This window comes from Fusarium fujikuroi, chromosome FFUJ_chr01, assembly GCF_900079805.1.
Source record: "Fusarium fujikuroi IMI 58289 draft genome, chromosome FFUJ_chr01".
NCBI lineage: Eukaryota > Fungi > Ascomycota > Sordariomycetes > Hypocreales > Nectriaceae > Fusarium > Fusarium fujikuroi.
The window spans coordinates 5,367,930-5,381,377 of record NC_036622.1 but is presented as its reverse complement, the minus strand read 5'-3'; the positions used below and the strand labels follow the sequence as shown (position 1 = coordinate 5,381,377).

The 13,448-nt window shown below is 50.1% G+C and overlaps 4 protein-coding genes; 1 reads left to right on the top strand and 3 right to left on the bottom strand.

Moving 5' to 3' along the window:
• Positions 1 to 195: 195 nt before the first annotated feature.
• FFUJ_00438 (uncharacterized protein) lies at positions 196 to 2,227 on the bottom strand (the record flags this gene model as incomplete). XM_023573293.1 has 2 exons in its annotated part: positions 196 to 1,041; positions 1,223 to 2,227. The coding sequence occupies 2 exons, from the start codon at positions 2,225 to 2,227 to the stop codon at positions 196 to 198; spliced, it is 1,851 nt and encodes a 616-aa protein (XP_023425038.1).
• Positions 2,228 to 4,724: 2,497 nt separating this feature from the next.
• Positions 4,725 to 6,347, bottom strand: FFUJ_00439 (related to cactin; the record flags this gene model as incomplete). XM_023573292.1 has 2 exons in its annotated part: positions 4,725 to 4,769; positions 4,944 to 6,347. 2 exons carry the CDS (start codon positions 6,345 to 6,347, stop codon positions 4,725 to 4,727), a joined length of 1,449 nt encoding a protein of 482 aa, XP_023425037.1.
• Positions 6,348 to 7,884: 1,537 nt separating this feature from the next.
• FFUJ_00440 (uncharacterized protein) lies at positions 7,885 to 8,599 on the top strand (the record flags this gene model as incomplete). XM_023573291.1 has 2 exons in its annotated part: positions 7,885 to 8,023; positions 8,073 to 8,599. 2 exons carry the CDS (start codon positions 7,885 to 7,887, stop codon positions 8,597 to 8,599), a joined length of 666 nt encoding a protein of 221 aa, XP_023425036.1.
• A 510-nt stretch (positions 8,600 to 9,109) lies between these two features.
• FFUJ_00441 (related to protein kinase) lies at positions 9,110 to 10,984 on the bottom strand (the record flags this gene model as incomplete). Its single annotated transcript, XM_023573290.1, has 1 exon — positions 9,110 to 10,984. One exon carries the CDS (start codon positions 10,982 to 10,984, stop codon positions 9,110 to 9,112), a length of 1,875 nt encoding a protein of 624 aa, XP_023425035.1.
• Between the last annotated feature and the right edge of the window lie 2,464 nt (positions 10,985 to 13,448).

The window sequence follows — 13,448 nt, the reverse complement described above, 5'->3', positions numbered from 1 at the left end:
TNTNTCTNTCTCTTCTTCTTCTTCTTCTTCGGGCTTCTCTTGTGTATTTCTCATCCTTTTCATTCCCCTGCCAGTAAACCCTTTGTTGGTCGCATCAATCACTACGGCCCTCGTCGGCCGCCAACAGAACTGAAAACAAGTGACATTGGTGACTGACACTTGCCTCGGGGTGTTTAGGACGGAAGATTTCCATATTCAGAGTGCCTGGCTGTTCCAGCTGTAGACGTCGTTAGGGCCGATCCCTATGAGGCGTTCGTTGACTCCGTCGCTAGCACTAGCACTAGCACTGACGCCAGCGCCAGCAGGGCTATTGTGACCGCTGCCTTGATAGACACCTGTGACGTCTACCATCCCATACGGATATTCGCACGGAGATGAACCAACGTACATGCTTTGGGTGCCACTAGGCAGCGTATACGCGGTAGTGCCGTTGCTGTTACTGGCGCTAGAGTTGACTGCATGCGCGTGTATTAGGCTCGGCTCTGGAAGCACGAAGCCAAACCCACTCGAGTCGGGTGTCATTGGGGAATACTCCTGCTTCATGACTGGTTGGGGCATTCTGTCGACCCGTGGCATCATCAGCTCCTCGTATCCTTGGTGCTGCGGCTGTGGTGAATGATACATGCTCGGCATCGTAGTCGCCCGGTGCATGGGATGAGGATGAGGGGGTGCCATGAGATTGATATGGTGGGACCTCGGTGCCATTTTCACTTCATGGGTGTATTGACGCTCGCGCATCCTCATGTCGTTCGTCAGGAACTCGCCCTTAACAATTGAGCTTCCCTTGGCGGCGATTGGGCTATGTCGCTGTGAAAACCTGTCATCATATGGGTGGTGATGGTACTTGCGCCCCATTCCTCGACGCGATGTGTTTTTGCCGCGGTATTTTGTTGTGCTTTCAACTCCATTCAGGACGGCCCAATCCTCCAACACCCACTCGGTCGCCTTTTTAGCTTCACCAGTTTTAGTCGAGCCTGAGCCCTGCTCCGTCGCTCTCGACGCCGAGTCTGACCCCAGCTTGTGTTCTCGTTTGACAAAAGCCTACCATCAAGATCCACTGTTAGCTTTCAACGAACTCTTGTAGCATGAATGATTCGTCCAAAAACCCAACAAGCGTTGGTCCATGTACATATGCAGCTTATGCCGCAAGCTATACCCGGTAATAGCAGGAGGGGTTATGGAAACGAGATCTGAGACAGGAAAGTCTGGAGTCTTAACTTACATCATTCATACTGAGGTTATGACGGATGCTGTTCTGCCAGCCTTCGGCATTTTTGCCCGGTCTCTTCTCCGACTTGTCCTTCTTGATGTCCTTATCAGTATTCTCACGAAACCACTGGTAAATCTCTTGAAGGGTCATAGCATGATCCGGAACGCTCATCAGAGCTCGGTAGAGCAGCTTGGCGTATGGTTCATCTGTCTTGGCGCCACCAGCAGCTGTGGCCTGAAGGTCCTTGCCTTCTCGAACCACTTCTGAGCTCGCGCGGTACTCCGGTACACCGGCGGGTGATTCATGTCTAGCTTTCATGAGCACGGGGGTCCCGAGAAGTGGTTCTTGCGGGGAGCCGCTGCATGATAGTGCTCCAGCTGATGAACTGGGAATTGTCACTGGTGAGTAGTTTTGGGGCAAGCCGTCAATCTCATTATCGAAAATCTGATTCATGCCGCCACCTGAGAAAGGCGTCAGGCCCCGAGGGCCTCTGACGGGGTATCCTTCGCTTGATGTCGGTGTGCAAATGCGGAGGTTCTTGAAAGAGTTCTGTTGGAGAGAATCTGAAGGTTGAGGCAGAGGGAAGTCTGGAGAGGACCACGTCCTTGGTGAAATGGGTGATGGGTTGTAGCAGCTCCTTGGGGCACTGCCACTGCTTGGGGAACTTTGGTAAGAGTAGTTTTCATAATCGTCAGGTCCTGGTGGAGGTGAAGGCCAGACTGGGTGATGACTTCGAGGCGCATATGGAAAACCTGAGGTCATGGAAGCATACACAGTCGCATCGTGAGTCGGATGTGACGTCTGCTGTTGGTTCTCTTGGTGCTGTGACAGGGTTGAATCTAGAGACAGCGGACCAGTTGATGGTAGATGAGATGGTTGATCCTGAGGACCCGAGGAGAGGGCATAGTATGGCTCCATACCGGTGAGCTCTGACACGCAAGGTGATTGTTGACCGTGACCCGTGATAATATTGGTGTAGCTAGAAGCTTGCTCGTCACCAGAAAACGGTGTATCCATTGCGACCTCTGTTGAAGTAAAAGACACTGGTTTGGAAGGAAGTACAATGAGTCTCGTGGGTGGTTTGATGGTGTTCTCGGAACAAGGAGATTTCTTTACTCAGGTACCAAGCAATGGGAAGCGAGGTGAAAGAGAGGTGTTGATGAGCAAGTTGGAGAATGAAGGGAGAGAACGGAGGAATAGCAGAACGTTACAATAGACACAATGGGACAAGGACAAAGACGGGGGCGAGGAAATATGGCGATATTTGATGCCGAAGCGAAGGATGCTTGTGCCTCCTCCCGCTCGTTTGGGGTAGGGCGTGGAGTTGCAGGGCTAGCTTTTAGACAACGGCTTCGTTTAGACGTCGATCCGTTGATAAACAAATGCCCGTTGACAGATTCAGCAATCTTGGCTTTTAGATCTCCCATCCACCTTCATCCGTAAAAGCTTATGGGCAAGGACCTAAAGATCGTAGTCAGGGTCGCTCGGGGGGCGTGTGCCAAGTGAAAGGGCGAGGGCCGACCAACAAGCGCCTAGCAAGCCATAGTGGTCCGTGGCAGACAAGGAAAGCGGACAGGGACGCCATCTGTAAGCCACCCCACGGGGGTAGCTGATCACCGACGGCAAGCCTCCCTCCTAACATGCTTTTGTGTTGTAAATGTGCGCCTGTGCTTGTGTTTTGCTGGCTGTGTTTTGTGTGTGGCCATCACCAAAGTCTAGAAGGTGATGGACGCGCAAATGAGTTTCCACTCTGCTTTCTGCCTCTGCCACCTTTGTCTTCTCCTTGCTTCGATTCCAGTGACGTCTACGAGCCCTGCCTACCTGTAAGAAGAGTACCATGTCCAACAGGCAATATCTGTCACCTCATACGCCACAGGTGCATGCGCTCAGATGCCCTGGTCCTTGAAACTGCCTTCAGTTATTGCACTATGTAGGCTCAGTACTTGCATGAGAAGCACAACCAGGAAAAGGTGAGTGAGCTACATGCAATGGGTGATTGCATCAAGAATGAGATGGTCCAAGGGCCCTGATCCAAGGTCCCGAACAGGACGTGCAACCTTAGAACGAGTGCTCCTAGCAATAAATGTGCCAATATTCGTTGGATCAGCCTGCAAGCCTTGTGTCGCATGCCCCTTTGCGTATCGTCAAATCTTCCTTCTCTTCTGTCGAAACATCCCTCCTGGTCTCATCAGGCAGACCTGGTATGTATCGGGATCGAGAAGCATCACACCCTGCAAGGAACACGCTACCAACGGGCTTCAAGTCACTTGACGGTAACTCAACCGGCTTGTACTCTCATCAACGGGGCTATTGCGGGTAGTCTGCGTCTCAGACGGCACCTTGCATTTCAGACGATACGAATCGGGACACCAATCTGTATACCAATCAGACCGTCAATCAAAGCATCGGTGGGTGCCCGTCCCGTTTGGATCACCGTTATCCATCTGTTGCTGTTGTGAATCAGTATGGAAGCTGCCGGAGAAGCCGTCAGAAGCTTTCTGAAGCATAAAATCACCACTACTCTGCGGTCCGCTGCGTCAAAGAATATGCATAGAACAATCTTTCGAAGCTTCATCGACGGGTATCCGACTAGAAATCAGGACTCAAGGCATCATCAGGCTTGACGCAGCTGTTCTGACTGGTGTTTGCTGCAACCAACCCTCTTGTCACATCTCGATTGCCCCAGCTCCGCGTGGATTTCACTCAAAACATAAACGTAAAGATGCCCGAGCGGTTTGGTGCTGTCTGTTCGCCCCGGTCCGTGAACGCTCGCAAGTGACGGCTTTCTAGAAGCCTTCTGATGCAGTAGGCCTGATGACCCGAGTTTGCGTGCCAGACTCATCGCAATTCTTGTGACAATCAATTGGTTCATGGCTGCAGCAATCTTTGCTGACTTGAAGGTCTGCCTGTTAGGAAGGTGTGGAATAGGGACATAAGATGTAATTTCATGCCTGGTCTGCGCAGGTCCTTGAACTGGGCGGTCAGGTCGGTTCGATGGTTGAATAGATCTTAGGTAGCAGGACACTACTCCAGCATCGACTCAACCTTTGCCCACTCTAGTTCTCTACCAATCCCCGCTGAATCCCGAATTAGAAACCCTCAAATAGGTAGTACAGATGTATCAATGGACATGACCCGGGTAGCGTAGACATGTCGAAAGCTATTAACAACAATCATGATGCAAGCCTTATCAGGCAGGGCGGATTGGTCCGCCCTCCCGCTTGAAAACGTGCATTTTTGTCCTCTCCGATACTCAAACTCAACGGAACGGGAGATTCAGAAACGGGCTTTCCTCCCCTTTTCATCAGGTGATAGCCCAGTTCGGCTTTTACTAGGCGAGGACCAACATAACTTCAATCGATAGTTGGTGATCGATCCCGGGACTACTTCCGGTAGTAGATCTGGAGAAACGTGTTAGCCTAATCGAACAGGGTGGACCAACAAATATGGTTTCGGAGTCATACCTTTTTGAACTGAAAATGCAGCTGCAAGATACCCTGTTGAGTATGCACGGTTAGCTTTGTGGGTTCATGAGCATGTAATGGAGGGGCGATGGCGTCTAATAGCATGGGTCAAGTAGGCTGTCACCAACGCAGACTGGTCTGGGCTGCATAAAGTGCAGTTCATCCAACGGCCAAGCCATCGTCGCAATACGAACTCAGGGCGGCTAATGCAGAGGTAAAGACTCGGCCCTACCACGTGAAGTGAAGTGGAGGGATCCAGATGAACATACCTTGTCGAATGAGCTCTTGAAGCCTCGATCCTTCTTGGCGCTATAATCCCACTCTCGATCAACAATGCGGAATGCAATATCCTCGTATGGAGGCCCTGCCATGAACCGTATCAGGCACGTGTCCTCCTCACCAGCAGCAGCAAATGATTCTCCGCGTCTGCGGCCATGTTCTCGAATGATCTTGAAGGTTGGCGCCTTTGTCTTGTCGATGAGCTCAGGATAGAATATGTTAAACTTGTAACCTTGAACAACCTTGGGTGGCGGATTATCGTGGTCGTAATGAGTCTGATTATATTTATTCCAGTCGTAACCCATCTGGACACGGTTGAAATAGCGTGGCTTCCGGGGTCTATATTTGTCTGCCCATTGTGGCTTAGTAGTGGTAACAGCCTCTTCGCTGGTGAAGATCTCCTCGTTCTCGTCGACACCTCTAGCAACCTCTCGATCATACAATGCTTTAGTTACTTGTGAGAAGTCCACGTTGTCAACCTGAGAAAAGCGCTCAGTTCCTGGCGGGGCTGATGTGCCCACATGCCTTGAGGATGAAACGGGTGCAGGAGACGCCTTTTCTTCTGAAGCTGATGCGACTGGCTGCGAACCAAATGTCACCCTGGGGGCAGAGGTCGGCTGGCCCGATGCCTTGACCTTGGTTGGATCACACTCCTTGAGTTGGCTCAGACGAGTCTCCTTGATTGTCTCGTATACTTGGTTCAGCTTGGCACGAGCTTTCCACACTCGGAGGCTTCGCAGCAACTGTTCCCAGTAATCCGTGTCGATATCCTCGTTGGACTGTAGTTTGGCCTTGATCTGCTTTTCCAAGGCTTCCAGTTGGTCATGCGTCTTGGGGGCAAGGATCTTGTCGATGTCGTCTGAAACACTGCTTACAACCCTTCTCTCATGGCCATGTGGATCTAATTTCGCCTTCCTATCTTTACAGATGGTCTGCAGCGCTCTCCAATATTCCCGGTTGGTCGCATTGGTTTCAAGCACGTGGTATGAGGCAATATCGGATTCCAGCTCGACAATCTGCTCTGCATCGAGCGAGGCAACAACATCTCCGGGCGCGGGAACATCGATTTCGATATCAGCATCGTCGTCGTCGAAGATATCGCGGTCTGTATCGATATATCTTAGGTTGAATGCCAGATAGTCGATGGGCTTGGCACGGCCTTCTCGAATTCGGATATCCGCCTTCTTCTTGGACTGCTTCAGTACGAACTTGTCCTCATCGGCAACAAACTGTCGTGATTGCTCATCTTGAGTCAAGTACTTGGGGTTGATCTTGGAACCACTTGGTTTAGTGGATTTGGTGATTCGGTTGGAAGGATCATGTCTGGGGGATGTCACATCTCGTCGGGTAGGGGACCGTCGTCCGGCGATCATGGCTTTTCGTCCAGGATCCATGGTTGATGATTGTAGCTGCTGATGATTTGGAAGGGAGACGAGTCAAATGTTGAAGCATCAGGGAAACATCGATCTTATCGGTGAAAAGTGGATACCTCGGTTGGAAAATCCTTATCGGCAGGAACGCCTTGAGGCGCGCGAGCACGTGACGCAATACAACATATCACTTACATGAAGCTGTAATGGCCGTGCTATTTCGTGCTACGTAGATCCTTGAAGGTGAGGTTTGCTCTTTACTTGTGATTTTATCGGCTTTATTACTGTGGCCCTATGTCGAATTCTTAAATCCTATTCTTTAGGGGTCCAACGGTTTTTGACGCCATCATTCCAGCCATCACACTTGACTTATTACAGTCCAGATATATTGCAAGTAGTGATCCGTCATTGGGCAACAATCGAAACAAAATAACAACTTTCGGCCTTATGGATGTTATGTAATTGAGCTTATGGATATTGTTATGAGCCGGCTTATTTATTGTCATTTCGTGTACATTATAGCACTTTTCATTATTGATCCTAATTCAGCTGTTCCCATTTATGATGGGGGTATCAAAACTGGAGTCAGTGATACCAAGAACTTGACAGCTATCAGCAACTACTAGCCTACTATAGCTTGAAGGGGATTGCCTCTCTTCATTATTTATTTGTCCGCTCTGAACTGAATACCGTATTCGTCAACACGCGCTATTGTAGTACTCACTTCACTCTCATGCAACAACTTACCCTGTGCCACCTCGACAACCTCAATCTCAATCACCAACACAACCCATCACCGCACACAAGTTCTCAAAAGTCTAGACCAACATAACATCATTCATACCACTAATATTCACACCAATAAGAGCCGTCAAATGCGTCAATTGAGTTAATTATCCATGTTTAAGCTTGAGAAAGAAAAACGACAGCCTTACCTAACAGGGGTTGGTGCGGCCATTTGAGCAAGTTTATTATCATCTCAAACTCGCTCTCTATCAGCCATCCCCCGCATAGCATGACCTTATTGGGGCAACAAGCAATGACACACAAGTGGGAAACATGTACAGACTCCGGATCTTATGCTTAAAGAAACCTTGTTTCTAAGCTTATTGTGGCCGAAAAAGAGAGTTCGCGAGGCTGTATAATATCATCACGAGTAGACCGAATTGATCAACATTCGCACAGCAGATGCATCTGTACAGCATGCTACGGCCAAAGGCCGTTGTCAACCGGCCACCTGTAGCCCCAAAAACCCACACCAACCCCCGAATGCCCGGGGGAGACACCGGCTTCTTGAACGGTAAAGCTACCAGTGACACAGCAGTGGCTATCATTCGAAGTCAGCCACAACCCTGCGAAACTGACTCAGGCTAAGTCAATAATTGCTTGGTCAAGAGCAGCCTCCAGATGTAGAGAGCTAGAGCTCGGTTACATGAGCTGGACCCTGGAATGAATGAGGTGCTTTGTGCATATAAAGACAGCTGAAGCGCCTGCTGTGCTTCTATCTGTTGTTACTCACCCTCTCCTCCACCGCAACACACTTGCCACCCCAACCATCAAGATGCTGGCCTTCAAGACTCTTCTAGGCCTGGCTACTGTCCAGGCTGTCTCTGCCCACTTCGGTCTTGTCTTCCCTCCTTGGCGTGCGGACACCCTCAGTGAGGAGGGCGAGGAGCGCTACAATCAGTGGGAGCAACCCTGTAAGTCCTTTCATATCCTGCGATCGCATACTCTGCTAACAATCAATAGGTGCTCGTGTTGACTTCAACAAGAAGAACCTCACTGACTGGCCCCTCGACGGTGGTGCTCTCACCCTCGATCTTCACCACGAATGGTCCTACATCTTCGTCAACCTCGGCCTCGGCGAGAACTCCACCAACTTCAACATCTCTCTCACCCCAGAGTTCCTCAACGCCACAAACTCGGGCACTCTCTTCATCGACAAGCTTGAGCTTCCCTCAGATGTCAAGCCCAAGGATGGAGACATCGCTAGTATCCAGGTTGTTACGGTTGGTGACACTGGCAATGCCCTGTACAACTGTGCCGATATCCGCTTCAAGGAGAATGCAAAGGGTCCTAGCAACAAAACTGGCGATGTGGACTACGTCAAGATCAAGCAGCAGAAGGGCAACGGAACCGAGGAAGATAGCTCTTCCAACTCTACATCTTCTGGAGACAGCAAGGACAACGCCGCTGGCACCATGGGTGTGAACACAGTGGTTATGACTTCTGTCGTGGGTCTTGCTGCCGCTTTTGTGATGGGGTTGGGCCTATAGATGGATGACCTTATGAGAAAGGGGGAATCAAATGTGTAATCAATAGTCATGATAGAAAATTCACGGCCTTTCAAAACTTGTGATTATTTATGAGTGGGACAAATATTGCATTGCCATTGCCAACGTGCAGTTACAGGCTAGCTACTGGGAGCCTTTTATTGCTGATCTATAGGAACCCGCAAGATATTTCCAGACCCCGTATATGATGACTTGCATGATTGAAGAAAATGAAAATGAAAATGTAATTGGTATAATATATAGAAACAAGAGTTGCATTAAAACGTAAAGAATAATAACAGGGTATATCCAATCTGGGATGGTCAGCTTGGCCAAACCGGGGGCGTTGCTTGTTTACTCACCATTGCACTCATATAAATTCAGCATGTAACGCTAAAACACCAAACTCCAGTCCTGAAATCAGAAACCAAAAGACAGACAGTGACCAATTGATTATTCTTGTGGGATGCTCTCACATATGGTCGATAACAGTTGCCACTCCTTACACGGTCTTCATCCCGCAGGAGTAGCAGCCTGTTCGACAGCCAACTCTTGTACCACTTTGGCCATAGTGATACGTTGGTTGGGGTTAGGGTATAGCATCTCCATAACGATCCGCTCGAGTCGGTCCTTGGGATTCAGACTCTTTCTCGCATCGAAGATCTCGGCAAGCCAATCTCGCATCTGCTTCATAGCGGGTTGACCATTTCCATACTGCTTGTGTGGCATGTTGGGACTGTTCACCCCAGCGATCAACCAATAAAGGGGTCGCGGGTGTCGTCGATGAGCACGAGAGTCAGGGTACGTTATTTTGCGCAACACGTAGAGCATAGTGACACCGAGTGCCCAGACGTCAGAAGCAGGACCGCGTTGTTTTCGACCAATGAATTCCGGAGGAACGTAGTACGGTGTTCCGCCAACGGTCGGCGAATTAGTAGCAGTGGCCGGTGTAGAGAGACCAAAGTCACAAAGGACTGCACCTCTCTCTGGCGAGTAGAGGATGTTGGCGGGCTTGATATCGTTGTGCACCAGCTTGCGACCGTGGATGTAGTTGAGGGCGCCGGCGATGTCCCCCAAGATCCTGGCAGCGTCGTTTCTGTCGCCAATGAACTCATCATTGGTGTTATTCCTCCATCGAGGCATGGATGTGAGGTCCTTTGCGTCGATGTGCTCCATGTATAGGGAGAGGAATCGGGCATCACCACCATAGTAACGAACAATCGACTTGTGCTGCAGATCCTCCTGACCCCTACACTCACGAAGCCACATGTCGGCCTGACGGATGACAGTCCGCTCGTGGACGAGCGCCTTGTCATTGGGGTTAGCAACGCGCGTCTTGAGTACCTTGACAGTGACGATGTTGTTGGGTACGTGGGAGTGTGTTGCTGTGTACACGGCAGACAAGGAAGTCGAAGCAATTGGCTCTCGCTTGGTAAGTTCGTACTCATCGACTTCGCAGACACCTGAGATTGCAGCAGTTTCACCCTTTTCAGCGTCCAGCAGAGGATGGCCATTCACCGAGGAGAGCTCCTTGCTCTCGCGACCATTTGGGAGGGAGAAAATCAAGGGATCCGCGGAAGGCCTGAGGAACATAACAACACCGTCGTCACCGGGTGTATTCGGGTCTGAGACACGACGTTTCACTCTCTTCTCGTCATACTCCGGAGAAAGGGCCCGCTTGCCGCTCGAGTTCACGGTGGGGGTGCTGGACTCTGAGGGAACATCCTCGACAATAGTCTGTTGCTGTGGTTGATACAGTATCACGGGGCGCTTTTCAAGTACTCGGAAGTCGAGGACTTCCATGTCACGAAGCGTGATGCGCCATGTTCCAGGCCTCAGAGCCTTAGCCGACCCGGGGTTGACGACATGCGAAGGACTGTAAGGGCTCGACGGCGGCGTCGGCGACACTCCTGACAAGGAAATTGGTAGGTCTGACCGGTTCAAGAAGATGACTTTGTCACTAGCGGGATCGTAGTATAGCTCGCACCACAAAGGGGGCCTTGGGTAGTCATCTTGAGTCTCACCGGGGATACGGACGGTAAATTTGATATCTTTGGAGGTCTGAGTCACAGCGAGAACTTTGTGCTCAGGCTGCTCTGGTGAAGCCACCTCGGCGCGCAGAGCGAGCCACTGTAAACTTTCACTACCAGGGCTCACAGACCGCGACTTGGGGAAGTTGGCTAGGGGACGAAATAGAATGCGGATGCCTTGCCTGTGGTGGTGATCCTCGACGTGGAGCTCGTCTAACGAGACAAGCGAAGAGCTAGTAGTAGGGACTGGTTCTTCAACACCAATCCCCTTGAAGCGGGCGTCAATTTCGGATTGAGAAAATGGCTCGGTGCGCTCTTCTGAGACAACCTCAGAGAGCCCGAGCCTAGGTTCTGCCATAAGTTTGGCTAACTCTGCTTCATAGGCGAAGTTGGTAAGCAACCAAGGCGTACAGCGGTGGGTGGACCAGGCAGAAGAAACGGACAAGAGTTTACCTCAGATGCTAGCTGACCAACCAAACACAAACGAATGGATGGCAGGCTGAACAGAATGTCTATAGTAATTGATAGAGTTTGTGTGATTGCTACGTAGAAAAGCAATCCGTGCGGTGTTGCGTTGCGTAGCGAGATACGATTGATGTTGCGCCAGGCTGAAAAGTGTAATGTAGTTGCGAATGAATATGAATGTATGAGTAATATGAGGGGCTGACTGTAATTGAATTCTAGGCAGGCTACTCTGTGCTGCGCTTGTGAGGCGATGCACTCCAAGAATGTATGTACAGTACGACACAAGGCGAACCGAGGCGGGGAGAGAGTGGGAGTGGAAGGGTTTAATAGGAGCTGGGGAAGAGTGGGTTGTGGCTAGGTATTATTAGATGCAGCAATAAGACCTTAGCTTGTATTGATAGGTAGGATGGGAATGTAATGTAGGAGATGCAGGAACAGAAACAAGAGCCAAAATCAGTAGCAGATTTGACCCTCAACGAGGCCTGTTTAAGAGGATGAACAGGGCACATCAGAAGGACAGGACACGATGGGTGTGTTCTTTTGGGTGGGTTGAAAAGACAACTTTCAGCCCAGGTCAGGACAGGTTCAGGACAGGCCTGCTGATAGCGTATAGTCTCGTCTCAGTTTCCACGAGGAACAAGACTGAATCGGGGTCGAGTCATACAGCAATTTAGTTATTCGCTGCCTGAAGGCTGATGGAATGATCCAAAACCGGAGAATGAGGGCGACTCATTCTATTCAAGAAAGGATAGAAAGAAGCGGGAGCGGGCGGGACGAGACGGTACGAAGCGAATGCCACTGAGCGATGGCACTGGGCACTGTCCTGACCGTCCTATTCTGCGCTTACGCTTGTTGGCTTGGGAGGGAGCTTTTGGCGTGTGTGGAGTGTAGGACTGGATTCATAACGGGTAGGGCTGGGCTTGACAAGGCAGATTTGACTTGACACAGTTGAGGACACATCCACTGCCACACTCGCTGCCACAACCCAACGCTTTGTGGCTGTGCAGGGTCATCTCACCTAAGACTGACTTCCTAGGAAGTCAGTCCGGGATAATTACCCCGATGGCCAGATGATATTATCCATTGGAGATGTCCTCATATAGATCTCTGGTCACTATGAGATCCAATAGCTCGCTCAAATGACAAAAAGGATGATGGGTAATTCACTCGAATTAGTTGCTGATGAGCCCTTCGGCTGCACGTTGTCAATCAAAATGCGAGCGTAGAAGCATCTGGCATCTTACATGGCTCAGCGGATCTTACTATGACGACACTGAAGCTGATATCAAGCAGACCAATTTCAGCATGACTGAAGACCGATCGAGATTTGGGGAAAAGCAGGCTATATAAAGCAGACGATAGAGTTTACGAGATAACGTGAGCTTGTCACGATATTAGGCATCAAAGACAATTCTCCAGAGGTCAGTAGGTTGTTGTCTCGTAATGAGTTTCGGTGAGTGATCATGACTTTAGACTAAAATGGAAGTTGCCTCTGATGACAGTCCTCGTGACAGGTCAGGCTTGGTCAATGAGTGTTTACGTGGCCAATATCTCAATAGTCATCAATGCCATTCATTACTGCTGAAAAATATAACACTATGGAAGGCTTTACGAGTTATAGAAATCATTGCAATATTGAATATCGACATGCCTGGTGTTTTGTGTTTGTGTGAATCCTTCATTAATGATGGAATCGATTGGAAGCGGCCGGCGTCGGAACTGCCCAAACAAAATCTGCCGCAATTGCACGAAAGAAGCATCAAAGGGTGGGCTGCAAATGACCCCCAATGGACGCCATCATGTCACTAGCGTTGCCTAGCTCAAGAGATTGCATGAGATGGCTCCACTTACCGCCGAGAAAAGATCATCATTGGGCGCTAATTATGCAGGCGCGTCTCGTGTCTCCGTCTTCGAAGGGATGACAGCCAATCGTAGCCCTTTATCGTGTCTGCCTCAGGCACCTCAGGCCGCACTCGTGGTCTTTGGGTTGCTGGGGGCCAAGCGCACCCTGAGATATGGGTATGGCTCTTGCCCCCAGAACCTGCCGAATTCTGTTTCTCGTCACGCCCGCCTCCAAAACACCCACGATCATCACCCATAACCAAAAACCAAACCCGCCCGAAGAGTCCCAGAAGAGCCCAACAAACACGCTTCTTGCACATCAGTTCAGAGTAGTCTTCATTTTTTGACTTCTGAGCACCTTTGAGAATTTTGACGCCATGGACATGAAATAGATTCCGCAGCTCCCACGAGCTCTCGACCCACGGATACCTGGACACTCTTACTGGACACTCTCTTCTATACCACAACCATTCCACCACCATAATTTACCTACTTCTATCGACTGTGACCTCGAC